The sequence below is a fragment of the Bison bison genome, unplaced genomic scaffold, assembly GCF_000754665.1.
Source record: "Bison bison bison isolate TAMUID 2011002044 unplaced genomic scaffold, Bison_UMD1.0 scf7180017864172, whole genome shotgun sequence".
Classification (NCBI taxonomy): domain Eukaryota; kingdom Metazoa; phylum Chordata; class Mammalia; order Artiodactyla; family Bovidae; genus Bison; species Bison bison.
Genome location: NW_011494744.1, coordinates 2,692,032 through 2,717,778, shown reverse-complemented (window position 1 = coordinate 2,717,778; position 25,747 = coordinate 2,692,032). Strand labels below are relative to the sequence as shown.

At 35.9% G+C, this 25,747-nt stretch overlaps 1 protein-coding gene across 2 annotated transcripts in view; it reads left to right on the top strand.

The window, feature by feature from the left end:
- BTAF1 (BTAF1 RNA polymerase II, B-TFIID transcription factor-associated, 170kDa) overlaps positions 1-25,747 on the top strand; it is an 87,538-nt gene that overhangs the window by 37,524 nt on the left and 24,267 nt on the right. For both annotated transcript variants that reach the window (XM_010842203.1, XM_010842204.1), the window contains 11 exons: positions 26-202; positions 901-1,041; positions 1,856-1,980; positions 4,489-4,609; positions 12,981-13,085; positions 14,662-14,811; positions 15,101-15,240; positions 15,860-16,034; positions 17,352-17,555; positions 23,040-23,466; positions 24,720-24,910. In XM_010842203.1, coding sequence (XP_010840505.1) covers positions 26-202; positions 901-1,041; positions 1,856-1,980; positions 4,489-4,609; positions 12,981-13,085; positions 14,662-14,811; positions 15,101-15,240; positions 15,860-16,034; positions 17,352-17,555; positions 23,040-23,466; positions 24,720-24,910 — 1,956 coding nt within the window. The remainder of the gene's footprint in view (positions 1-25; positions 203-900; positions 1,042-1,855; positions 1,981-4,488; positions 4,610-12,980; positions 13,086-14,661; positions 14,812-15,100; positions 15,241-15,859; positions 16,035-17,351; positions 17,556-23,039; positions 23,467-24,719; positions 24,911-25,747) is intronic.

Below are 25,747 nucleotides of genomic sequence, written 5' to 3'. Positions count from 1 at the left end.
AATTTTCTTGCTTTCTCATTTTTAGGTTGTGGCACCGGTTCGTGAAACTTGTGCTCAAACGTTAGGTGTGGTGTTAAAACACATGAATGAAACAGGAGTTCATAAGACTGTGGATGTGCTGCTTAAATTACTTACACAAGAACAGTGGGAAGTTAGACATGGTGGTCTGCTAGGAATAAAGTATGCTTTGGCAGTTCGTCAGGTAAACACTTCAGTTTTTGAAGCATGTATGGGAGAGTTTTCCCCCTCTTAGTTTATTCTCATTAATTAAATGAACTGGCTCTAGATTCTTAGTGTTACAGATAAGCCAGTCCTTCAAGATTTGCCTCCTTGAGGTAGTATCATAGAGACAGGTGATGCTACTAACAATTTAAGTATGAATTAAAAGAGAATTATGCTTGGAAACCTGTTTCTGTTTCATAGCAAGCCCAATTCTCAGTGAGATTTCTAGTGTATGATCACAGGAGTAACCTTTGGGTGCTGACTGTTGGGGCAATTGAAAAGAGGGTAGGTTGGAGTAATGAGAAGCAGGAAGAGATGATTTTCTTTTTTCTTTTCTCATATTCCCTTTGGTTGTCAGTGATTGAGATAGAAGTTCAGGTTCTAGCATAGGAGTATATATGTATGTGTATTCACAGTGGGAATTCATGTTCCTGCCTTGAAAACACGTTCTGATGTTTCAAGTCACATTGAATAGCGAAGTATTAATACTATTATGTTCTTTTTCAAATGAGATTAATTACATAGGCGTCTAATGACACTGTTTTCATTTCTGTTTACATGATTCTTTTAAAATAAATATTGGAATTTATACTTTTGTATGTTAATTTAATAAAAGATTTTTTTAAGCACATCACTTGCACTATAGAAATTAATCTGTTTTGGTGTACTCTTTTACAGGATGTAATTAATACTTTATTGCCTAAAGTTTTAACTAGAATAATTGAAGGACTCCAGGATCTTGATGATGATGTCAGAGCTGTTGCTGCAGCATCATTAGTACCTGTGGTAGAAAGCCTTGTGTATCTTCAGACACAAAAAGTAAATATTTTTGCATTTTTTTCCTATAGAGCCTTTTACATTTGTTGTGTAGCGTGTTAGAAAAAACATTGAGGTTGGTTTTTTTTTTTTTTTTTTACATCTCCATTTTTCTTATGTCAGCCCTCTGGTACATAAGATCTTGATATATATATTCTTGGGAAGAATGAATTGTGTCTTTTTATTCCCTTTCATGTACAGAATATGTGGAGAACTTCCTTAAAAAGAAAGCAACCATTCCTTGTTCATTTCATTCCTGGTTTTTAGGCAAATGAGATTTTTGCTTGTTTTGATTTTGACTTTTGATTTTTTATTATGTTTTCATTTTTGAAATGCCTCTTTTAAGGTCCATCTGATTTCCCTCTATTGTTAAAACCAGAACATGTGTATTTGAGAGTACTTCAAAAGCTCAGAAAATAAATTTGTCTTTTCATGATGATTAAGAACGTTTTAACTATATTAAAATTGCTCAGAGGGTCCTGACATATATGTGTAAGCTGTATTGTTTTCAAAGTTTATGATTCTTTTTTATGGAAAATACAGTTGGGATATCTTATTTCTTGAATTCTCCATCCATTATGAACCTCGCTAGAAAGGTAAATGCCAAAGTAGAGCTGAGTGGCATTAAAAAGAAGGGTAGAGAATTGTTGAAGACGAATAATGTTTCCTCCTTAACTTTACTCAGAACTGGGATTATCCAAGGTCATTGGGGTTGTATATGTTATTGAATCAATAGTGACTCCTGAAATACAGTTTGGCATGGCTGGTGAATATTTCTTGCAAAATTAATAACTTTTTTTGATAACCAATCTTATAGGTACCTTTCATTATAAATACATTATGGGATGCTCTTCTGGAACTAGATGATCTAACAGCTTCAACAAATAGTATTATGACTCTTCTGTCATCCTTGTTAACTTATCCTCAGGTTCAACAATGCAGGTAATTATTTCTATTCAATGGAATAAAGTAGAAAGTGTTTACATACAGTTCCAGATAATTAAACATATGATAGTCTAGAATCTTTTAGAACAGCACTGTAAGTAGGGGATGCCAAAGACAGTTATTTTCAGGAGGACTTTTCTTCTTCATTCTCTAGCCACCAGCTCTTTGGGGGCAGAAACTTAGAGAGGCTATATTCTTGGGTTAATTCCATTATATAATCATTCAACTTGTTAATCCTATCATAGTTAACTTTAGATAAACAGTTATCCATTTTATTTTCACCCCTAGCTCTAGACTATAGAATTTTGTAGCCTTTGTGACTGTGGTTAATAGAATTATCAGTGAACATCAGTTTTACATTTCCAAATTTTGCTACTCTGTAAGCATTTTCTTCGTGATGTTCACAAAGAAATATTTTGATTTCAATAATCACTTAACAGGAAGGGAATACATAATAATGTAATACAATGTTCAAAAGCAGAGAATGGGTAAAGCAAAGACATAAACCAAAAATTTAGTGTCATTTATTTTACTGTCTTGATATCTGAAATGAAGCTTAGCTAATTAATGTATTCCCTGCCTTTTAGACTGGCTCCTAAATATTAATATCTTTGGAGATACAGAAAAAAAAATTAGATGAAAAAGTTAATTACTCTTCTTAGGCTAGTAAGTGTATTCAATGAATGTTTATGTAATTATGATTATAAATGATTTCTGGTCCTGTGAGTAAATCTGTTTCCAATGAAAATCATTGATGTGTGAAAAACATCACACATGTTTTTCATGTTTCACAAATAAATATTTTCTTGATTTCAGTAATCACTTATCAGGAAGGGAGAGAATGTTTCAGGTAATACTGACCTGTGGTCGTCCTTCAACGTTAAATTTAGGCTAGTGGGACAACCCAAAATTGGAATAGCAAAATAAGTGCCTATAAAGTGAAGAGAAAAATTGAAATGGTAGTGCATATATGGTGTTTCCTAATTTTCAGACACTTTCATTGGTATAAGGGTTAAATGAGTTAATCTGTGTGAAAGCCCTTCTCAAGCTGCAAAATGCAAGAATTCTTACTTATTATTAGGGGTTGGCAAACTTTTTCTGTCCAGATAGTGAGGCTTTGGCTTTGTGGCCATATGATCTCTGTCAAAGCTACTCAACTCTGTCTGTGTAGCACAAAAGCGCTTGTAGATAATACATAAAGGAATGAACGTACCTGTAATTCTATAAAACTTTATTTAAAAACTCATGTAGAGTGAACTTGAACTGTGAGCCTTGGTTTGTTTGCACTTGCCCTAAAAAATAAAAAAGGCTTTGGACTTAAAAAATGTATGTATATAATCAAGTGGACAGTGTTGGAAAAGCTAGATAATATAAAAACAAAATCAAAGAATGTAGTGAAAATTCTGTTAATTCAGTGTGAAATAATGTAGTTTTCGATCTTTTTTTTTTTTTTTTCAAAATTGCCTTAGAAAATTTGCTTCATATGTTGTGATATTTGGCAGATACTTTCCAGCTTATGTAAGAAGAAATGCAGCATGTATTTGGAGCATGAAGAGTTACACTATTAACAAGACCTGCTATAATGCTTTTTCATATTTGAGTCTATTTTATGTCTGTGTGTGCATGTGTTTAAGTTGTAATTTTATAAGTAAATTTACTAGATGTGTAAATAAATGTAAAAGGCGACGTTCATTTAAATATGCAAGTAATGAAAATATCATTAAAAGATGGACCTCCTTAGAGGAGCCAAAAGAACAGATAATTACACTGACATATTCTTTTTTCCTCATGTGTTTTTCTATCGAGGTATATATTTCAAATGCTATTTATAAATAATTTGCTAATTTGAGGTGACTTTTATAAATGACTCATGGATGTGACAGGAATCCTATGGTCCAAGTTGTTAGCCAACTCGTGCCTTTGCTTGCTTTCACATTTAAAATCTAATCTGTGAGAAGGAAGATAATTTGAGTTTGCCATAAAATTTAGTAATGCTAGTTTAGGATAACAAATTCCAAAGCTACTACCATTACCATCTCTTGCTTCTTTTGATACATGATAGAGATGGCCTCAAAGGGGTATATAAATTCTGTGCACCTATTGGTTACCTGTTGGAGTTAATAGTAGGAAAGGATTAAGGATTAACAATCCTGATTTGTGTGTAGGCGGACTATCAACTAAGATACATGTCCCATTTTCCTGAGTGAGAACAGACTGAGAATAAATGCAGTTATATTGAAAAGTTCTAATTTGATAGAGGTGATTTATGGTATTAGTGCCACAGAATAACCTCATGTTAATGTTTCTGCATTTGTTCTATTCTGGTGGTACAATAACAGTTTCGTATGAGGGTGTTAAGCAAGTGTTCATAGAAAAATTGTATTGTCTTTTTAGAATTTATTCATCAAAAAAGTTGCTAGGTCCATAAGGAAATGATATTTAGATGATGTATCAACAGAATTTCAGCTAAGGATGAGTAAGATTGACCTGTGTCTTCTTCATTAGTATTCAGCAGTCACTCACAGTTTTAGTTCCACGTGTCTGGCCTTTTTTGCATCACACTATATCATCAGTTCGAAGAGCGGCCTTGGAGACTCTGTTCACTTTATTATCAACACAAGACCAGGTAAGAACTAATACTACAGTAATCTTGAAATTTTTAGAGATTAATTTTGTAAGATCAATCTGACCACCAGGTTACCCTTGCTTCACATAAATATCAGGAGAATGCTAGGGCTAGTAAAATTGGTATGGTGACTGTGTAGATACATAAAAATATAATCATCACAAGGGCAGAAATATTTTAATACTGTTCTAGATTGTATTCCCAGCCCATGGAATATTGCTTAACACAAAGGTGGCTCTCAGTAAGTTTTTGTTGAACCAAAGATTAAATCATCCCTTCCTGTCAAAGATCATGTTACTCATTCTTTGCCTGCTCTGTATGGTTGACAGTTGGATGGTTGGCAAAAACCATCCCAGGTTAGAAAGCTACCTGTGAAGCTCTGCAGTGTGACTTGAAAAGACTGATAATACAATTGCTAGGCACTTACTTCCTTTTAAGGAATACTCAGTCTTAAGAGCATTTTATTTCCAAGGAGTAACACATTGAAATGCCTACAGAGAACCTTCAGGTAATATCACTGTGTAAACAGAAATCTGTTATGAGCTGAGTAATCCTTGCCCTGTCTGTAAAAGGCTTCACATTCCTGTTTTAAAAATAGACCTAAAGGTCAAACAAAATATTAGAATTTAGGGAAACATCATAAGGAATCCATTTCTTATGCTGTTACTTACAGGTGCTGCAGTTTGAGCCAGTGGTCTTTAAAAAACAATGCTTAATTTTCTTTTAGACTATATATTAATACTGTGGATAAATGTCTTTTGTGTTCATCAACCATGCATTCCTATGTGAATTAGGAATATTCCATGTAGACCTACTTTAATTTATAGCACGGTATTGTGTTGCACTACCATGAATCAACATTTGTAAATTTCCTTTTGCATTATCATTTTTGTCTGATCAGAATCTTCTAAGAAAAAACTATCATGTCCATTTTATTAATATAGTTATTAATAGCTTAGTTGATCAGGCATGGGTTCTGAGTTTTCACATTATTATTATTTTTTTTTTTTTCGGTTTTGTGAGTTTGGCCTAAGTGTTTTTGATGTAAATATTCTTAAATTCACTTTAGATAGACCTGTTAAAATGATCACATTTCTTCCCTTCATATTGTTGTTTTGTTTTTTTAATACACTTTACTTTTAGGAGCAATTTTAGGTTTACAGAAAAGCTGAGCAGGAAGTCCATAGTTCCTATATGCCCCTACCCATATGCACAGTTTCCCCTTTAGCTAACATGCATTAGTGTAGTGCATTTGTTGCAGTTGATGAACCAGTATTGATACATTATTAACTAAAGCCCACAGTTTACACTAGGGATTACTATTTATAGTGTAGATTCTATGGGTTGACATATGTACAGTGGTATGTGTTCACCATGAGAGTATCATAAGGAATAGTTTCACTGCGCTAAAAAATGCCTGTGCTGCACCTGTGCATTTCCACTTTTCCTCCCTTCACAGCATTAGCAACCACTACTCTTTTATTGTTCTCATACTTTTCCCTTTTCCAGAATACCACATAGTTGGAGTTACGTAGTATGTGGGCTTCCCTGGTGGCTCAGATAAAGAATCTGCCTGCAATGCAGGAAACTTGGGTTTGATCCCTGGGTTGGAAAGATCCCCTGGAGAAGGAAATGGCTACCCATTCCAGTATTCTTGCCTGGAGAATTCCGTGGACAGGGGAGCCTGGCAGGCTGCAGTCCATGGGGTGGCAAAGAGTTGGACACGACTGAGCCACACACACATGTAGTATATTGCCTTTTAATAGTGGCTTCTGTTTCATTTAGCATTACAAAATTAAGGTTTCTGTATGTCTTTTTTATAACTTGATAGTTAATTTCTTTTTATCACTTTATAATATTGCATTGTATGGATGTGACACAGTTCATATATTCACCTGTTAAAGGATATTTTCATTTCTTTCTGTTTTTATCAGTTTGAATGAAGTTTTAAACATTTGTGTGTCGGTTTTGGTATGGGCATAGTTTTCAGTCACTTGGGTAAATACTAAAGCGCACAATTGCTGGATCATATGCTAAGAATATATTTAATTTTATAAGAAAACGTCTTCCAAAAATGTCTGTACCAATTTACATTTCCACCATCAATGAATTAGGAGTTTCTGTTGCCGTATATCCTCCCCCCAGCAATTGATGTTGTCAGTGTTGTTGATTTTAGCCTTTCTATAAGTGTGTAGTGGTATCTCACTATAGTTTAAACTTGAAGTTCTCTAATGATATATGATGTTGAACATCTTTTCATATGCTTATCTTTAGTAATTTTGTTTTGTTTTGCAAAACCGTAAGACTTTATAAGGAAGATAGCCTGAATCTTACAACTTATCCCACCATAAGTACGTATGCATATATGCTTGTCTCTAAAATGTTTTTGTATAGAACCACAGTTAATAAGTTATTTATAAATTCTCTTTTTTAAAAAATTTATTTGCCTGCACCACATGGCTTGGAGGATCCTAATTCCTTGACCAGGGATGGAATCTGGGCCCTGGGCAGTTGAAGCATGAAGTCCTAACCACTGGACTGCCAGGAAATTCCTGAAATCTCATTTGTATTAGGCTCTTTTATGACATACTTTGAAGATAAATTGTTTAATCCCTGTGCCTTTATCTCTGATGTTAACATGTGAAAGTATTAGCAAGTCTGGCTTCTCAGGGAGTATGAAATAAGAACTCTTAGGCAAACCAAATTAATTTTATTTGGTAATGACTTAAAAGGAGAAGGCAATGGCACCCCACTCCAGTACTGTTGCCCGGAAAATCCCATGGATGGAGGAGCCTGGTAGGCTGCAGTCCATGGGGTTCGCATAGAGTTGGACATGACTGAAACGACTTAGCAGCAGTAGCAGCAGCAATGACTTAAAATCAGGATGTAACTTTTTTTTGGGGGGGCTGAACTAAGAGCTTGACAAAGTGAAGTAATTTATCATTTGTTTTTCCTTTTTTAAAAAAGTTTTTATTGGAGTTTAGTTTATCATGTGTGAGCTTCTGCTGTGCAGCAAAATGAATCATACGTATATATTCATTTTTTTAGGTTCTCTTCCCATGTAGAGCATTACTTGATTTTACTTTCTATAGACTGTATTTATTCATGCAAGTTTATATATGAATGTATATGTTTATCTGTAAATTACTTCACTGGAATGTCTAGATTAATTCGTGTTCATAACCACTATATTTAATAGTGGTTTTAGTCAGAACTCAACTTAGGAACCCTTCCCTGGTGGCTCAGAGGATAAAGCATCTGCCTGCCATGCGGGAGACCCGGGTTTGATCCCTGGGTTGGGAAGATCCCCTGGAGAAGGAAATGGCAACCCACTCCAGTATTCTTGCCTGGAGAATCCCATGGACAGAGGAGCCTGGTGGGCTACAGTCCACGGTGTCACAAAGAGTCGGACATGACTGAGCAACTTCTCTTTCTTTCAACTAGGAAAATATATTCTGGACATTAACCTCTAGTTTAGCCATATTTTGTTGACTGGGTAAGCTTTTCCATTCTCTTTGCATCAGAGTCACCTTCTGAGTCATTGAAAATTTTAGTACATAAAAGTATTGATTTTTATTTGAAAGGCAAGCATTAGCATGATGCTTATAAATTTAGCATGAAGATATACATGAGATTGAGTTGGAATTTGGGGGCATATTTAGTCCAGGATGTAAGAAAATTTACTGTATGCATATTTAGAGAAGGGAATAAAGACCAAAAAAACAGAGCTGACTGAGACTTTGGCATTTGAGAACATTGGCATAATTAGGTATTGGTCAGATTTTATAAAGGTATGAAAAGAGAGCAAAGTTTAAATATTTATCTAACTTTCAATAAATATTGGTTGGACAAATAAAACAAGGCGTTACAAGTTGTCTAATTATAGAATTGGGTTTTGTTTTTTGGCAATGGGCCAAAATAGGATTTCAGACCAAATTAGTAGAGGAGCTGAGAACTCAGTATGATTCATAACTTTGATGTAGCTTCTTTCCAGATTTTCTTCCCTGCAACCCCATATCATTTGATATGGAGATAGAAATGATGATACCTACTGACATGAATCAGGTGTTCATGGTACATGATAATCAGATTGCTGCTCCCCCCCGCCGCCCACATCTACACACTTTATGGGTGTGCTTGTGGGAAGATAAAAGAGGGGGCATAGCAAAACGGTGCTGGCAAGATCTTATCCCACTTAAGATGCCAATTTTTCCAGTTAGGGATTTATTGCAATCCTACAATTGTGGGAAATTTTCCATATTACTAACTATTCTTTGTGACTTTGATTATTCTCATAATCAAGGTAGAATTCTTCAACAGTTATTTTAGTGCCTACTATGTGCCTACAATTTTCTAGATACTGATTGGTAAGAGAAAATTTCTGTTTCCTTCTGTAGAGCTTAAAACAGGAAGGTAAGCAAGACAGAAGAAGACAACTAGATAGGCCCTTATAATTACATAGTGGCCATTTTATAAAGCCATCATTACATAATGAGGGAAGGGTCTGGTAGGGGAAGAAGGTGGTGCTGCTGGATCCCTACTAGTGAGGTGAGTAAAGGTCAAGGAAGTGTCTTTCTGAAAGTACAGTTGAAACTGAGACCTGAAAGATGAATGGAATTTACCAGGTGAAGAGCAGGGTAACAGTCAGAGGAAGAACATATACAGGAGTGAGCATGATGGCAGTAAAGAGGAAGGGAAAGGAAACTGGTCTGGCTGAAGGACTGAGCACAAGGGGATGTAGATGGCCAAAAGTTTCACCTTGATTTTGTAAATATAGTGACATGTCCAACGGTCTTATTTTTGCTTGTCATCAGTGTTCCTTATTCTGAGTTCCACAAAGGCAGAGTGAAGGCAGGAACACCAGTCTGAATAAAGGAGCTGTACAGAGACTGCCCCATTCTCTTTACACTAAATAAGTATCAGGCATTCCCCTGAGTATTCCCACAGATGCCCACCACTCCATCTGACCCTCATTATAAAAATGACATAAAGTGCTAATACTGTGTCAATTATTTAACATAAACCAAAATATTTTTTAAAGCCCTCTTAAAATGTAAATTCACTTATAACTTGAGTTGTAGTATAGCTTATAGTTAATTTAAACCTGGTAAAGTAAACAGTCTGTGGTAAGAATTTTTCTGTAATATGGATTATACTCTGCTAGACTACTACTGAGGAGAAGGCAATGGCACCCCACCCCAGTATTCTTGCCTGGAAAATCCCATGGACAGAGGAGCCTGGTAGGCTGCAGGCCATGGGGTTGCTAAAAGTCAGGCATGACTGAGCGACTTCACTTTCAGTTTCATGCATTGGAGAAGGAAGTGGCAACCCACTTCAGTGTTCTTGCCTGGAGAATCCCAGGGACAGAGGAGACTAGTGGGCTGCCGTCTGTGGGGTTGCACAGAGTCGGACACGACTGAAGCGACTTAGCAGCAGCAGCTGCAGCAGACTACTACTGAAGTCATCAAAACTTTCCAGACTTTGCCTAAGATTAGAAGGGAAATTTGTGACTAGTAGACTCCTAGTTAGTAGCACACTAGAAGTCCACTGACTACTTTTTAAAATTCTGGGATGGAAAATCCCAACGTGGTTAATTTGTAAGCAATTTAAAGTATTGTACCCCTCACTGTACCCCACTCCTAACCAATTCAGTTTAATAAACCTGTAAATAAAAAGCAACATTAGATTACCTGCCTAAGTCAGTGTCTCCTGGAAGACAGGCACAAAATTTATGAAAACAGGTAAACCAACTTTCAGATTTGCAAGAGGCAGGGTGTTTCTGGATTGGCCAAATTGTACTTAATGATTTTTGGAGAAAATACTAACAGTGAGCTGAAGCATGTAACTTTTTGTAACAATAACTAAAAGGAGATGCTTGCACAATTGTTCAGATAGAATAGCCTCAGCTGTTTTCTCAGCTTTATTTTGTAACTTGTATTTTCTGCTAGGCAGACTTTATGTTGTATTGCTGGAGAAATCTGCATTTTTAAAAATACTCGTTCCTGTGATGACAGTGACCTGTATATTCTGGGTTGGATTTTTTGTTTGGGCTTTTGGTTTCCCTTTATTTTTAAAATTTTATTTTCCTCTTTATTTATTGACTTGACTTTATAAAGCAAAATTAAACAGAAAATACAGAATGCCCATCTGTATACCTCCTGCCCTCCCCTACATAGCTGCTCCCACCATCAACATCACACACCAGAATGTTACAGTTAGTGAACGAACGTTGATATGTCATTATCAACCAATCCGTAGTTATATTAGGCTTCACTTTATTTTTCTGGGCTGTGCCACATAGCTTATAGGATCTTAGTTTCCTGACCAGGAATTGAATCCCGGCCCTTGGCAGTGAAAGCACTGTCCTAACCACTGGACCTGCAGGGAGTTCCCTTGGCTTCACTCTTGATGTTACGTGTTCATTTTACTGATTTTCACAGATGTGTGATGATCTTTCCATTATTATATCTTACAGAATAGTTTCTCTACCGTAAAAACACCCTGTGTTCTTTCATTCATTTATTCCTTTGGTTTTTTTAAATAATTATAAAGTAGAATTTACTACAGTAACAAAGTTTATAGCCTGAGAAGACTACTACAATTTATATTACATTCACTATTTATTAATATGGGGGGGAAATCTTCATCTATAGGTATGGCTTTGGGATCTACAAGCAACTGTTTTGATTTCCAGTGATGAGGTTAGGGGTGGATTAAGAGAACTGGTAAATATGGTAGGGGGAAATGAGAAGAAATTATTGGAGAGTAACATTAAATTATTTGCTTAGTGCTATTACAGCTTTCCTAATTGTGCCTGTTCTCTGCTGAGGAAAGGAGAACTTTTCTTCTTTCCAATGTCCCTTTCCCTTTCAATGAAAAGTAGTTCTTTAAGGCATCCCCTGTCCCTGAGCAGGCTCCCCCCAGCTGATGATTTTGCAGTCTGTTTTAAATTTCTTTCAAGCCATTTTGAGAAAGGTGAAAAAAAGAAGACCAGGGTTATTAGTTTCCTACTGGCAAGAGAACTATAGGTAGCTTTCTGAGTTATGCATTATCCCTAGACCTTCTCACTTTCTGGAAATTCAGTTAAACATTTTCCAAATGTCTCTTCAGTCTCTTCCAGACAGTTCAGTTCAGTTGCTTAGTCGTGTCCGACTGTTTGCAAGCCTGTGAACTGCAGCACGCCAGGCCTCCCTGTCCATCACCAACTCCCAGAGTTTACCCAAACTCATGTCCATTGAGTCAGTGATGCCATCCAACCATCTCATTCTCTGTCATCCCCTTCTCCTCCTGCCCTCAATCTTTTCCAGCATCAGGGTCTTTTCAGATGAGTCAGCTCTTTGTATCAGGTGGCCAAAGTATTGGAGTTTCAGCTTCAATATCAGTCCTTCCAGACCCAGGACTGATCTCCTTTAGGATGGACTGGTTGGATCTCCTTGCAGTCCAAGGGACTCTCAAGAGTCCTCTCCAACACCACAGTTCAAAAGCATCAATTCTTCTGTGCTCAGCTTTCTTCCAGACAACATAGTTTTTATTTTTTAAAAATTGTGGAAGTATGTGATGTTAAGTACTGTGAACTAGTTAATAAAATTTTTAGTTCTTATTCAGTGAGCTTGTAATTTGTACAGTAGACAACATGAGATTCCTTTTCTACAGTTCTGAGCACACAGTGGATTTAGTTAAGCACCATTTGATTGCTTGATTTGGATGGGCTTTTGATTTGTTGAGAAATTCCTTAGATTGAGGTTTAAACCTGAGCTTAAGGAAATCCCTGAAGCGGAAAGCAAAATATTATACATAAGTATGTATATAAATGTATTTTTCTAAGAGAAGATTGTGCATAGTCTTTCCCTGATTTTCAGAGGGTCCTTAACCCAAAATAAATTAGGAACTTTGGCTTTAATTTTGTAGTGAACTCAAAGTTGAATTTTCTAGATTGGATATTATCTCACAGTTCTTTCCTTGCATTAATGATGAGCACATACAACTTAAGCTGATTATCCAGCACAACTGTAGTGTGATCATTTATCAAATTTCCCTGACAGAGCAGTGATACACAATGAAACCAAAGAGATGTAACTGGTTAGAGCTTGCTCCCATATACAGGATGATTTCAGTTTATTAGAAGCAAAATTCAGTGTTGTTAATCAGACTTTCTCCAGGTTCCTAGAGACTGTATGCCATTTAATTTCTCCAAATCACTGGAATAATACGGTGTTTTTGCTCAGAATCTTGTCAAAATTTATCACCAGTTGAACGTTTTTGATGAAGTCATAACAGTCTTTTCATGGTAGTACTTCTGTTATTTGACTTAAAACTTTTATAAGCTAATGCTGCAGAATTATGTTATAATTTTGATTTTTCTTTTTTTTAGAACTCTTCATCTTGGCTTACACCTATCCTTCCTGATATGCTTCGACACATATTTCAGTTTTGTGTTTTAGAAAGCAGCCAGGAAATTCTGGACCTCATTCACAAGGTATGTGGTGAATATATCTGTACTCCTTTTCCCAGTACCTTAGTAGATGTAAAAAATTTTTTTCATAATTCTGTACAGTTATTGATCAGGGATTTAAGAAGTTAGAAATCATCCAAGACATTTTAATAGTCTGGAGATCAAGGAAATAGACTTTTTATGGATTATAATGGTTAAGTCCTGGTTAGTTGTGTGACACATTAGGCAGGTGTTTTAAGCACTTTCTTCATAGCCTCAATACAGAAAATAAAAAATGAAGAAAAGACAACTTTTTTCCATCATTTATTTTGCTTTCTATCAGGATGTTTATCTGTCCTAAAGAGTATCTTTTGAGATTTATTGGTAATATATAGAGTCTGTTGTCATAATTTAGACTTGTACTTTTTCCTTTTATTTAGGAATATTGGTCGTATGTGTTGGAACCTATAAAGAATAGCCACTTGATATGTTTAATAACATTTATGGGAGGAAATGGCACTGTTGTACCTTTAATATCTGTTAACGTAGTCTTGAATCACTGGCCTTTGAAGTGGCTTATTGTTAACAGCTGTGGATTAACATTGGTGGTGTTTCTACATGCTGGCCCTAGCCCATTTAATGTTAGGCATCAAGAAAAGTGCCTGAGTGCTCTAGAGCCCTGCTCTGCAACAAGAGAAGCCACTGCAGTGAGAAGCCCCTGCAGCACCAAGGACCCAGCACGACCATAAATGAATAAATAAATAAAATTATTTTTTTTAAGTGCTTTATTGAGTAAGATCATGAATCAGGATTCACATTGTTTTTAATTTATACTAGGATATTACTCTAGTATATTACTCTGATATGGCTTCCCTCATAGCTCAGTTGGTAAAGAATCCACCTGCAATGCAGCAGACCCAGGTTTGATTCCTGGGTCAGGAAAATCTCCTGAAGAACGGATAGGCTACCCACTCCAGTATTCTTGGGCTTCCTTTGTGGCTCAGCTGGTAAAGAATTCGCCTGCAATGTGGGAGACCTGAGTTCTGTCCCTGGGTTGGGAAGATCCCCTGGAGAAGGGAAAGGCTACCCGCTCCAGTATTTTAGCCTGGAGAATTCCATGGACTGTAAAGTCCATGGGGTCACAAAGAGTTGGACACAATTGAGTAACTTTCATTACTCCAATATATTGGATATTACTAGGATATTACTCTAGCATATACTAAGGGTATTCTCTAAATTTAGCAGGAGCTGTTTTAGATTGAAGCATGTATTGAATATAGGAATGCAGTAGAGCTTTATGATACAAAGAAAGGATTCCAGATATTTACTGAAATTTTGATAACTTTTTTATGGGTATTTTAAAAAATGATTTTCATAAAATACTGAGGAAAACACTTTGTATTCTTTTTTAAAAAACTTTCTTTTGTATTACTTTTTTTTTAGTATACAAACTTATCTACCCTAAAACAGTATTTCAAAGTAAGCCTATATGTTGAATTTTAAAATTAATTTTTGTGCTATTTCCTACTTTTTTTTTTCAATTCAGTATCACTAAAAGTATTAGGTTTTATTAGGCCTTGCTAGAAAAATTTCATTTTCTTGTTCCCTTCTCATTCTGCAGGTTTGGATGGAATTGTTGAGCAAGGCTTCAGTTCAGTATGTGGTAGCAGCTGCTTGTCCATGGATGGCTGCATGGCTTTGCTTAATGATGCAGCCTTCTCATTTACCTATTGATTTAAATATGTTGCTGGAAGTAAAAGCTAGAGCCAAAGTAAGTGTAGAGGAACATAATGTATTTGTATGTTCAACTTATAATTTTTAATACAGTAACTGTTAAGAAATCTGTATTGCTTTATTGTAAGTGTGATATTATTATTGTAACAGAAGGAAAAATTATTTTATTGGCACCTTGACAAAATGCATAGTAATTTTTATCCATTAAAGTTTTGTGAAAGAACTGTATTCTAGTGGAATTATAACAAATGAGATTATTTTTTATGTTGTCTGTTAAATTTTAATGGTAAATCTTTAATTATTATTTTCCTCCCTTATTCACTTAGGAAAAAACAGGTGGTAAGGTGCGCCAGGGCCAAAGCCAGAGTAAAGTGCTTCAGGAGTACATTGCAGGTGCAGACACCGTCATGGAAGACCCCACCACCAGGGACTTTGTTGTTATGCGGGCCAGAATGATGGCCGCCAAGTGAGTATATATAAATCCAAAAGTCATTTAACCAAAAGATTCCTCCCATGTGTCTGTCAATCCTTCCTCCATCATACTAGAGTAAGAAAAAAACTAAAAAGTAAGAAAACATTTTTCATTCTTTTGAAGTTTTAAAACTAAGATTTGTAATTTTTGGTGCACATATACTTTAATATTTAAGCTTAGGTGAAGTCATCTTAAATGGCAGATACTAAAATTTGTTTGGGAAGGCAGCCGAACAGTTGCACAGTCCACAACAAAATTTGAACAGCTAGGCCACATAACTGTGTTTTCAGGTCTGAAAATCTCCTTTGTTTGTTTTGTTGTTTTAGTTGCTAAGTCATGTTCGACTCTTTGTGACCCCATGAGCTGTTGCCCTCCAGGCTCCTCTGTCCATGGGATTTCCCGGGCAAAAATACTTGGAGTGGTTTGACACTTCCTTCTCCAAGGATTTGTATTTTTTTTTTATGAAGATAAGATAGGAGTTAAGTCTTCCCTGGGAAAAGTTATAGCTTCAGTAGGGGAAACTTTTTTATAAAGTAATTTTATAATTATATAAAGTAATTTTATAATTTTATAAAGTAATTTTTATAGTAACTTCTTTTTTTCTCCCTCTTAGGCTGTTAGGAGCCCTTTGTTGCTGTATTTGTGATCCAAGTGTAAATGTGGTAACCCAAGAAATTAAACCAGCAGAATCCCTTGGCCAGTTACTACTCTTCCATTTGAACTCCAAATCTGCCTTACAGAGAATTAGTGTAGCTTTGGTAATCTGTGAATGGGCTGCTTTACAGAAGGTAAGATTTTGCCCCCAAATAAATGAAGACAACCTAAACTAGGTTCCATTAGCTATTAGGATGATTTTCATTGTATTTTACAAACAGAAAAGTGAAAATTTTCTGTTAAAAAATTGAACATTTATAGAAAAGTATTCCAAGTTATACTGAAACATTGTTTCTCTCTCATTTGCCTTTAACCCTAGCCTTTTTTCTTAGAACCTCCCATTTTGTACCTGAGAACTACAAAACATAAGAGGCTTTGAGAGCTAGAAGTCCATTTGTATGAGTAGTAGCAAGGGCAGATTTTTGGTCACAGGAAGAATAAAATCAGCACATTTAAACCCAAATCTTTGTATTTCCAAATAAACCATTCCCTTGCAGCCCCTTTAATTTTTAACTTCTAGTAAGATGTATTGATTTTGTGTAAGACTTGCTTCTGTAAATCAAAGAAACTTCCTGCTGGCTTTGTTTATTCCATTGACTGGAATTCTGGAAATTTAACTGTCTGCACTTGCTGTGAGAGTTGCTTGTTACTGCCTCTTAACAGTTTGTCAAAGCTGTGTCTAAAAGTAATTGAGCCATGCTCTATTGCAGCTGAAACCCCAGCTTTGCCTCTGGAAAGAAGCAAGGCTCATCTGTTTTTAGGCAGGACGTGGTGTGCTGGAGAGGCAGTGATGCTGTGTTTTTGTGCCTCTCAGACTCAGCAGCAAGTGTTGACAGTTCGGTTTCTGGACCCTCACAGAGCTTCTCTGGACTTACTCTGTGAAGCCCAGGCTGATCACCCAGATCCCACAGAATCCCTCATGGCTCACCACTGAGGTCATTCCCCCTCTGGTTGGGGCAGGCAACAACCAGAGAGAGTGGGAAGGGTTAGTTAAATTTGGGGGCAGGTGAGTAGCTTTTAAATTATATATCCATTTCTACAGTATGGCATGTGAAACTATGGGTTCAATTGTTAAGAAATCTAATGAGTTTTTAAATAACATTTTTTAGTGCATGCTAAGTGTTCTTTTCTGACTGATTTCTTTTTACAGTTGTATATTTTTAAATCTGTCTTGGAATAAATTCAGAATAAAGTAAGAGTAATTAGGTGGAAAATTTAATGGAATTGTAATAGTTCCATGTGCATGTTCTGTAGTCATTCATATTAAAATTTTAGAGTAGTTTGGGTGTGTTACCTTTTCTCTGTGAAACTAACTATGTTCTGGGAGATAACAGAATATAGATTCAAAAACAATAGAAATTTAGACTTGGTAGTTTGCAAGTGAAGATTATGCATTTCTAGAATTACATTTACGTATTGGCCCTGAATATTTGTTGTCTGTTACATTTTAGGAGTGTAGAGCTGTTACCCTAGCTGTGCAGCCACGTTTGCTTGATACCCTTTCAGAACATTTGTATTATGATGAAATTGCCATTCCATTTACACGAATGCAAAATGAGTGTAAACAGCTTATTTCATCATTAGCTGATGCACATATTGAAGTTGGTAATAGAGTAAACAACAACGTTTTTACAATTGATCAAGCTAATGACCTGGTGAGTAAAGAAGTGACTTTCTTAATTTTAGAGCATGAAATAAGATAAGAAATTTGTCAATGTCATGTTTACCACAAAAACACTTAATTTGTTGAATCTATTTGTGGCTTGGTAGCCTATCATATTGGAGAAGGAAATGGCAACCCACTCCAGTGTTCTTGCCTGGAGAATCCCAGGGACGGCGGAGCCTGGTGGGCTGCCGTCTATGGGGTCGCACAGAGTCGGACACGACTGAAGCGACTTAGCAGCAGCCTATCATATATTCAGAATAAAGTAAGAGTAATTAGGTGGAAATTTTAATGGAATTAAATTCCCTTTGGAAAGGTTATTTCATTGTATTGACTTTTCTTCAAACAAGAGAATGGGGAAGGGATTTTTTTAAAAAAAAATCTCAGCTTTGACAAACCAATACACCTTTATTAGCAAAAGCTGTTGCCTTTTGTCATTTCTCAGTTTTGCCTAAGACTGGCAGAGTATGGGGGAAAAAATGTTTCTGAGTATTTCTCCTCCCCCTTCCTAACTTACAGTGAAAACATTCAAACATAAGAGAATTATACAATTAATATTCATACACCTACCAACTAGATTCCAGTTAACACCTTACTAAATTTGCTTTATCATATATGTATTAATTGCAATATGCAACCATTAATCCATATTTTTGATGTATTTCTAAATAAGTCGCAGACAGCTATCAGTACACCTCAACTAAAATTCAGGGTTTTCCCTTTTTTTGCTCTTTCTTGTGTCATTAACTAAAATTTAGTTTTTACGGTTATTTGCTCTTTCTTTGAGGTAAAACTTATATTCTATGAATTGTACAAATCTTCAATGGAATATATGATGAATTTTAACAGAAATGTATACCTTTGAAACCCAAACCTCTGTCAAGATACAGCCAGTGCCATACCCACTTCCCAGTCAATCTCCTGCCCTCAGAGAACCCTAGTTCTGGTTTCTCATGCATCATAGATTACTTTTGCCTGTTCTTGAATTTCATATAAATGGAACCATACACTCTGTGCTGTTCAATGTAAGGATCTTTTTCAGCATGATATTTTTAAAAATCATCTGTGATGTTACATGTATCAGTAGTTCATTCTTTTGTATTGCTGAGTTTTCTTGCATTGTATAAACATGCCACAGTAAGTGTAAGCCCTTCTCCTGATGAACACTTGGGCTACTCCAAGTTTTCAGCTGTTGTGAACAGAGCTGCTGTAAACATTTTTGTATAAGTTTTTAAGACATGTTTTCATCTCTCTTGGATAAATACATAGTGGCATTGCTGGGTCATAGGCTGAGATGTTTATTTAGTTTTATAAACAATTGCAGTTTCCCAAAAGTGGCTGTATCATTTTACCTTCTAATCAGCAATATATGAGAGTTTTGGTTGCTCCACATCATCACCAACAGTTGGTGATGGTCACTCCTTGTAATTTTTGCCTTTCTGGTGGTTGTGTGACAGTGGCATTGTGGTTTTAACTTGGCATTTCCTTGATGACTAATAAGTGTAAAACTTTTTTGTGTCTTATTCACCATTTGTTGATCTTCCTTTCCAAAATGTGTTTTCAGCTCTTGTCTATTTTTAATTAGGTTCTCTTTTTATTATTGAGTTGGGAGTTTTTTTTATATATTTTGGATACCAATCCTTATCATATAGATGCTTTCAGAACATTTTCTCCCAATATGAGGCTTGCTTTGTCTTTGAATGAGCAGGTATTTTTAAGTTTGATGAAGTCTCATTTATCAGTTGTTTTCTTTTATGGTTATTGTGTTCTGTGATCTAAGGTACCTTTTCTTGTTTCCAAGTGACGAAGGTATTCACACACATTTTCTTCTAAAGCATTGTAGTTTTAATGTTTAATCATCCATATTTACGTTTATGTATAGTGCTAAATAGAGACTGCATTGTTTCATATAGATACCTAGTTTTTTCATTGTCATTTATTGAAAAGATTTTCCTTTTTCCATTGTATTGTTTTGTTTCCTTTGTCAAAAATTATTTGAAATGGATGTGTGGTTCTGTATCTGGGCTCTATTTGTTCATTCTGTTTGTCTCTCTCTATGCCAGCAGCAGTGTTTGCATTGCTGTATCTTTGTATTTAGTAAGTCTTTGAGGTTAGGTAGTGTGAAAGAGTTCTTCCTGAGTTATAGAATCAGAAGTTCAGCTACTTTACTTGAGTTAATCCTGTGAAGGAGCATATTTCATTTCTTATCCCCCTTTCTTATTTAAAAAAAAAAAACACACACAATATAGTTGAAATTGTTTTTGGTTTCTTTCACCTGTGAGAAAAAGCTAAAATTGCTCCAGTCTTCTTTATTGTTTTTATATAATTTCTCCTTTTTGCCTCCCCTTCCCCATGTTTTGCTTTCTTAGAATAAAATCTCAAATTTTCTTTCAGGTCTGGGGTCCCTTTTTAGTGTTTCTGACAAGATTTTTTTTACAGCTATTACATGGCCTTTTAAAGCTTTTCTTATTCAGATCTCTTAGTCCCTAGTGGAACTACTGTTCTGTTTCATCAACTTCCTTAGTCCAGTGGTTTTAACCTAGGATATCAGAGTCTCCAGAAGAGCATATTTGGGGGAAGAACAGTTTTAAAAGATTAATCTTGGCCCTGGCTAAGAGTTGTTCTTTGTATCTTTCTTTGCATTCCTATTTTTCTCTTACCTGCCAGATACAGGCTTTGTCTCTCACTGTTCACATAATTTAGTTCTTATCCATGGGCTGTACTGTCTTCTCTTGATCTTTTATGTTCTTCAGTTAGGCATTTTTGTTTGGATATCTCACTGTCATTTCAAACTTAACACCACCAAAACTGGAATTTATTTTTTAACAGAAAATAGCCCTTTTTATCCACAGTCTCAAATCTTGTTAACATTTCCTTTCAGAAAGTTTCATGTGTTTGTTCTTTCTCTGTTTCCATCACTGCAACCCAGTCAAAGGCCTTAGTATTTTATGACTAGGTCCTGACTCATCTCTCAGGCTCCAGGCAGTCTCTGGTTCATTTCACCCTGCCTGCTGTGCCAGACGAGTGAAGTTCTTAGTGCCATTCTGAACACATCTCTCCCCTACTTAAAAACATTATTTTCTTTTTCCTTGATTTTGGTTTTTTCCTTTCTTTCAACACCACCTCTAAACTCCCCATCTCTTTTCTCATTATTTCTCAAACTTCCTCCACTTAAGCCTAGTTAGTTTTGCTCTTGCAAAAGTACACCACCCATGTTCACTTTCTTTGCTTCACTTATTCTCTCTTCCATGTCTGAACTCCTCTTCCCTTTGCCAGAAATTCCCTACCCTCAACCCTGTATGCTCATCCCAAGTTCATTTCTTGACGTTCTTTCATCTAAGCCCTGTGCTTAAGCCATGATGACTGCTATCAGTTCCTTGAACAGTGCCTCGACTTCCACTCACTACCTCAGCTCTTTTTTCCAAGATGTCCTCATAACTCCAGACTTAACTATTGTTTAAAAACCTAGCATAAGTGTTACTGCCTCTAACAAGCTTTCATTGCTTTTGTCATCTGAGAAGAGGTAAGCTGCCCTTGGGCTCCCACAGCAACTTGCACTTACCTTAGTTTCATGCTGTATTGTCTTTGTTTACCTGTGTGTCTCCCACATTAGTCTCCACATTTTTTTGAGTGTATAAAGACATTGGTTTTACTCATGTTTTAGTATTACTCATTAAATATTCGTTGACTGAATGAATAAATGGAAATTGGAAAGCTTTACCTAAGCTGCCTATAATCATTGAAAATTGACAGAAGCATAGTGTATTTAGGACAGTGTTTTAAACTTTTAGTAGTGAAACCCTGTTTCAAATAATCTTATGCAGAGCTTGAACACATAAAACAGACAAAGCAAAGTGGAGAATATAAGCTAGAAGTGGTATAATGATCATGTTTCTTTGTAGAGAACAGACACGATCAAGCAGATAAAGCTCAATTTAAAGTCTTTCATATTTTATAGTGATAAAAGATCTTAAAGTTTTTCATAGTTTTAGTGATAAAAGAAGATCTTATCTGTGTGTCTGTTGTGCTTCTCATAATAAAAGTCTGGCATTATCAGTCTTGCCCATAAGAAAGTTGATCATTTCTAAGTCTGAAAAATTGGGTTATCCATTTTTAAAAAGATAGGTTCTTTAATGTTACAGACTTTTCTGACCAACGTTGATCAGATTGGGTCTATTTATAGAGCCTTTTTATGATTCCAGTTATTTATCAAACAAGAAGACTATTTTTGTTATGTAAGCCATCATACTCGGAGAAGGCAGTGGCACCCCACTCCAGTACTCTTGCCTGGAAAATCCCATGGATGGAGGAGCCTGGTAGACTGTATAGTCCTGGGGTCGCTAAGAGTCGGACACGACTGAGTGACTTCCCTTTCACTTTTCACTTTCATGCACTGGAGAAGGAAATGGCAACCCACTCCAGTGTTCTTGCCTGGAGAATCCCAGGGACGGCAGAGCCTGGTGGGCTGCCGTCTATGGGGTCGCACAGAGTAAGACACGACTGAAGCGACTTAGCAGCAGCAGCAGCAGCAAGCCATCATACTATCTTTAAATGGTAATTTAAAAAACAAGTGCACACAAAATTTTTTACATAAATGTTCTTAGCAACATTATTTGTAATATTAACTAAGGTGGAACCAACCCAACCATTCATCAGCTAATGAATGGAAGAATGCAATATGGTATATCCATGTAGTATAATATTATTTAGCCAAAAAAAGGAATGAAGTAATTATACATGCTAAAACATCAGTGAACCTTTAAAGATGCTAAATGAAAGAATCTGGTCATAACAGATTATACATTAGTTTATATGAAAATGTCCAGAATAGGCAAATCTGTGAAGATAGAATGTAGATAAGTGGTTACATAGGATGGAGGAAATGAGGTGTTACTACTAATAGGTATTGAGTTTCATTTTGGAGATGATGAAAATGTTCTAAAATTGTGGTGATGATTGTACAATTCTGAATATAGTAAAAACCATTGAACTGTACACTTTGAGTGTACTGTATGTGAGTTACATCTCATTAAGTTGTTTTAAAAAGATACAATGAACAGTCTTTTAATGGAGCTTGTAAAGTAGTCTGATGCCACAGTCATAGCTTCAAGCAGTTCTTGGTAATTAAAGAATTAACTGTTATACCATTCTCAAAGAATTGATTTATATTTGCTCACAGCGTTATTTCACCAAAGTACTATGTGGGTATTATGTGTTGATTTTTCACTCAAACTTACTAAATATAAGAAGTCTCTGAAGAGATTGTGTCTTTCTTAAAAAAGTATAATACAATGTTAAGTCAGATTAAAATAAAGTTTACTTGGAAGGTTTCAGACATTTAGTTTACTGAATACTAAAATGTACTAGTTATTGTAGAATTTACAATTGAAACAGAAAGCTGCTGTCTTCCCTTTAAGAATTTAGAGGCTACTTGGGGTTGATGTCATTAATGATTCTTGATTTCTCTCTTTAATAGGTCACTACTGTTTTTAATGAAGTCACATCATCCTTCAATTTAAATCCTCAAGTATTACAGCAGTTAGATAGTAAACGACAGCAGGTCCAAATGACAGTTACAGAGACCAACCAGGAGTGGCAAGTGTTGCAGTTGAGAGTGCATACTTTTGCTGCATGTGCAGTTGTGAGCTTGCAGCAACTGCCGGAGAAGTTAAATCCTATTATAAAACCATTAATGGAGACAATTAAAAAAGAAGAGAATACGCTAGTGCAGAACTACGCAGCTCAATGGATGGCCAAACTACTTCAGCAGTGCACAACAAGGACTCCCTGTCCCAATTCAAAAATTATTAAAAATCTCTGTAGCTCACTTTGTGTGGACCCGTATCTAACTCCTTCTGTCACATGTCCAGTACCAACACAAAGTGGCCAGGAAAATTCTAAAGGTATATATCTAAACCTGTATTTGGGGTACAGAAAGAATTAACCATTTAAGTTTGTTTACAGTTATCTACAGGTATAATTTAAGCAAAATCCAGTTTATGTTGGAGATTTTTACCATTTTGAGAGAATTTGCACTTATTGCTAATAAAATCACAGCCCTCTTAACTCATAAGTTTTTTATAAAAGACCTGATATCTTTGAGGACTTTAAGTTCTCACATTTAAGATGACTAAATCCTATAAGACAGGTATTAACCCTTAACTTCTCTTTCAAGATCATCATTATAGGGTTTACTGTTAACAGGGCTTGAAAACTAACTGCATCCAATGGTGATTGAAAGTTCTTTTTATAAAATTGTTTTCTCTAATGTAGTACATGTCTTATGAGATAAGTGGACTCTGTTATCAAATAGTGTTTAAACAGCTTTTCTGTTTTCCTCCAGAAAATTTATATGTAAAGTAGTAACTGCTCTTTGTAGTCTAGTCTCAAGGACCAATGTTTTGTCACGTGCCTTAGTCCTAATTTCCTCCCATCCCCCTCCCTGAGGGCTAGTTGAGGCAACAATATTTTGCATTGGTTGGTATTTCTGAATTCATGGTTACTCGGAGAAGGCATTGGCACCCCACTCCAGTACTCTTGCCTAGAAAATCCTATGGACAGAGGAGCCTGGTAGGCTGCAGTCCATGGGGTGGCTAAGAGTCAGAAATGACTTGAGCGACTTCACTTTTCACTTTCATGCATTGGAGAAGGAAGTGGCAATCCACTCCAGTATTTTTGCCTGGAGAATCCCAGGGACGGGGGAGCCTGGTGGGCTGCCGTCTATGGGGTCGCACAGGGTTGGACAAGACTCAAGTGACTTAGCAGCAGCATAGACTTTTTTTTTTTTAAAGAGAAGTTACTTGCAGTATTTTTTAATGTGTTTTTTTATGCCTGGAGATGAACTCATTTTTAAAGAATTAATGTACTTTTAACAGAAGGAGATACAGTCAGCCTTGCATTAGATATTTCTGGTTGTCAAGAGGATTCTGCAACCTTGGTTGTATTAAATATGGTCCTATGCAGATATCAAAATGTTTAACTTAATGTTGCAAATTACTGATTTTTGTGATCATTTCATTGTCTAGAGAAAATATCATTGGCCTATAAAAATTGAGGCTTAAAAGACAATTTTAAAATGTGTTGTATCTTTTGGAGCAGGAAACATTTGGTCACATGTATTATGGTTTAAGGATTATTTGACTTTTTTCCTTAATAGGATCCAACTCTGAAAAAGATGGAATGCATCATACTGTCACCAAGCACCGGGGTATAATTACACTCTATCGGCATCAGAAAGCTGCTTTTGCTATCACAAGTAGGCGAGGTCCTACCCCCAAAGCCGTCAAAGCTCAAATAGCAGATCTTCCTGCAGGAGGTAGTGGAAACCTCCTTGTTGAACTTGATGAGGTAAATAGTTTTTCTTCTTTGAATACTCTGATTTTAAAACAAAATTTCTTACAGATTGAGAGCTAAATTGTCATATCAGCTTCTAGAATTATATTTTTAAGTGAATGAACTGGGGCTAATAACTTTTTGGAGTACTCCAGCAACAGAGTTCAGAAAAACTACAAACTTCAAATTTCTCAAGCTTCTTATTTTTACCAATTTAGTTTCCTGATTATCTTCCTAGCAAGAAACCCTCTCCATAGTGGGTGTATAAGTCATTCATAAATATGAACTAATTCACTCCTGTAACAGTGACTATGGAGATGTTAAGTAATAGTGAAAGCTAACTTTTCTCAGTCTTATCAGTGTTAGGGAATTACTGTTGATATTCAGAGGATACGTTTATAATGTCAAATAACTTGTTACCTTATAGTCAACTTGAATTTTATTAATTGTGTGATGTGAGGTAGGGATCTAAATTTATTTGCCCATAGGAACAACCATTTATCCCACCACTGAATGTTTTCGTCCCTAGTTGGTGATGAATGCTCCTCTGTTATATATCCTGCTTTCCTATATGTGAGGATCTCCTTGGGCTTTCTATTCTATTTCATTGATCTACTTGTTCTACAGTATAGTTTTTAAAGACAATTTAAAAAATGCTTGGTGGGACTTCCCTGGTGGCACTTCCTGGCGGTCCAGTGGTTAAGACTGCATGCTTCCAGTGCAGGTTTGATCCTTGGTCAGGGAACTGAGATCTCACACTGCTGTGTGGCTGAAAAAAAAGAAAAATGTTTTTTAACTGGTTTTGAAAAAATCTTACAGTCACATTTTTAACAATGGAATTCTCTAGGTAGC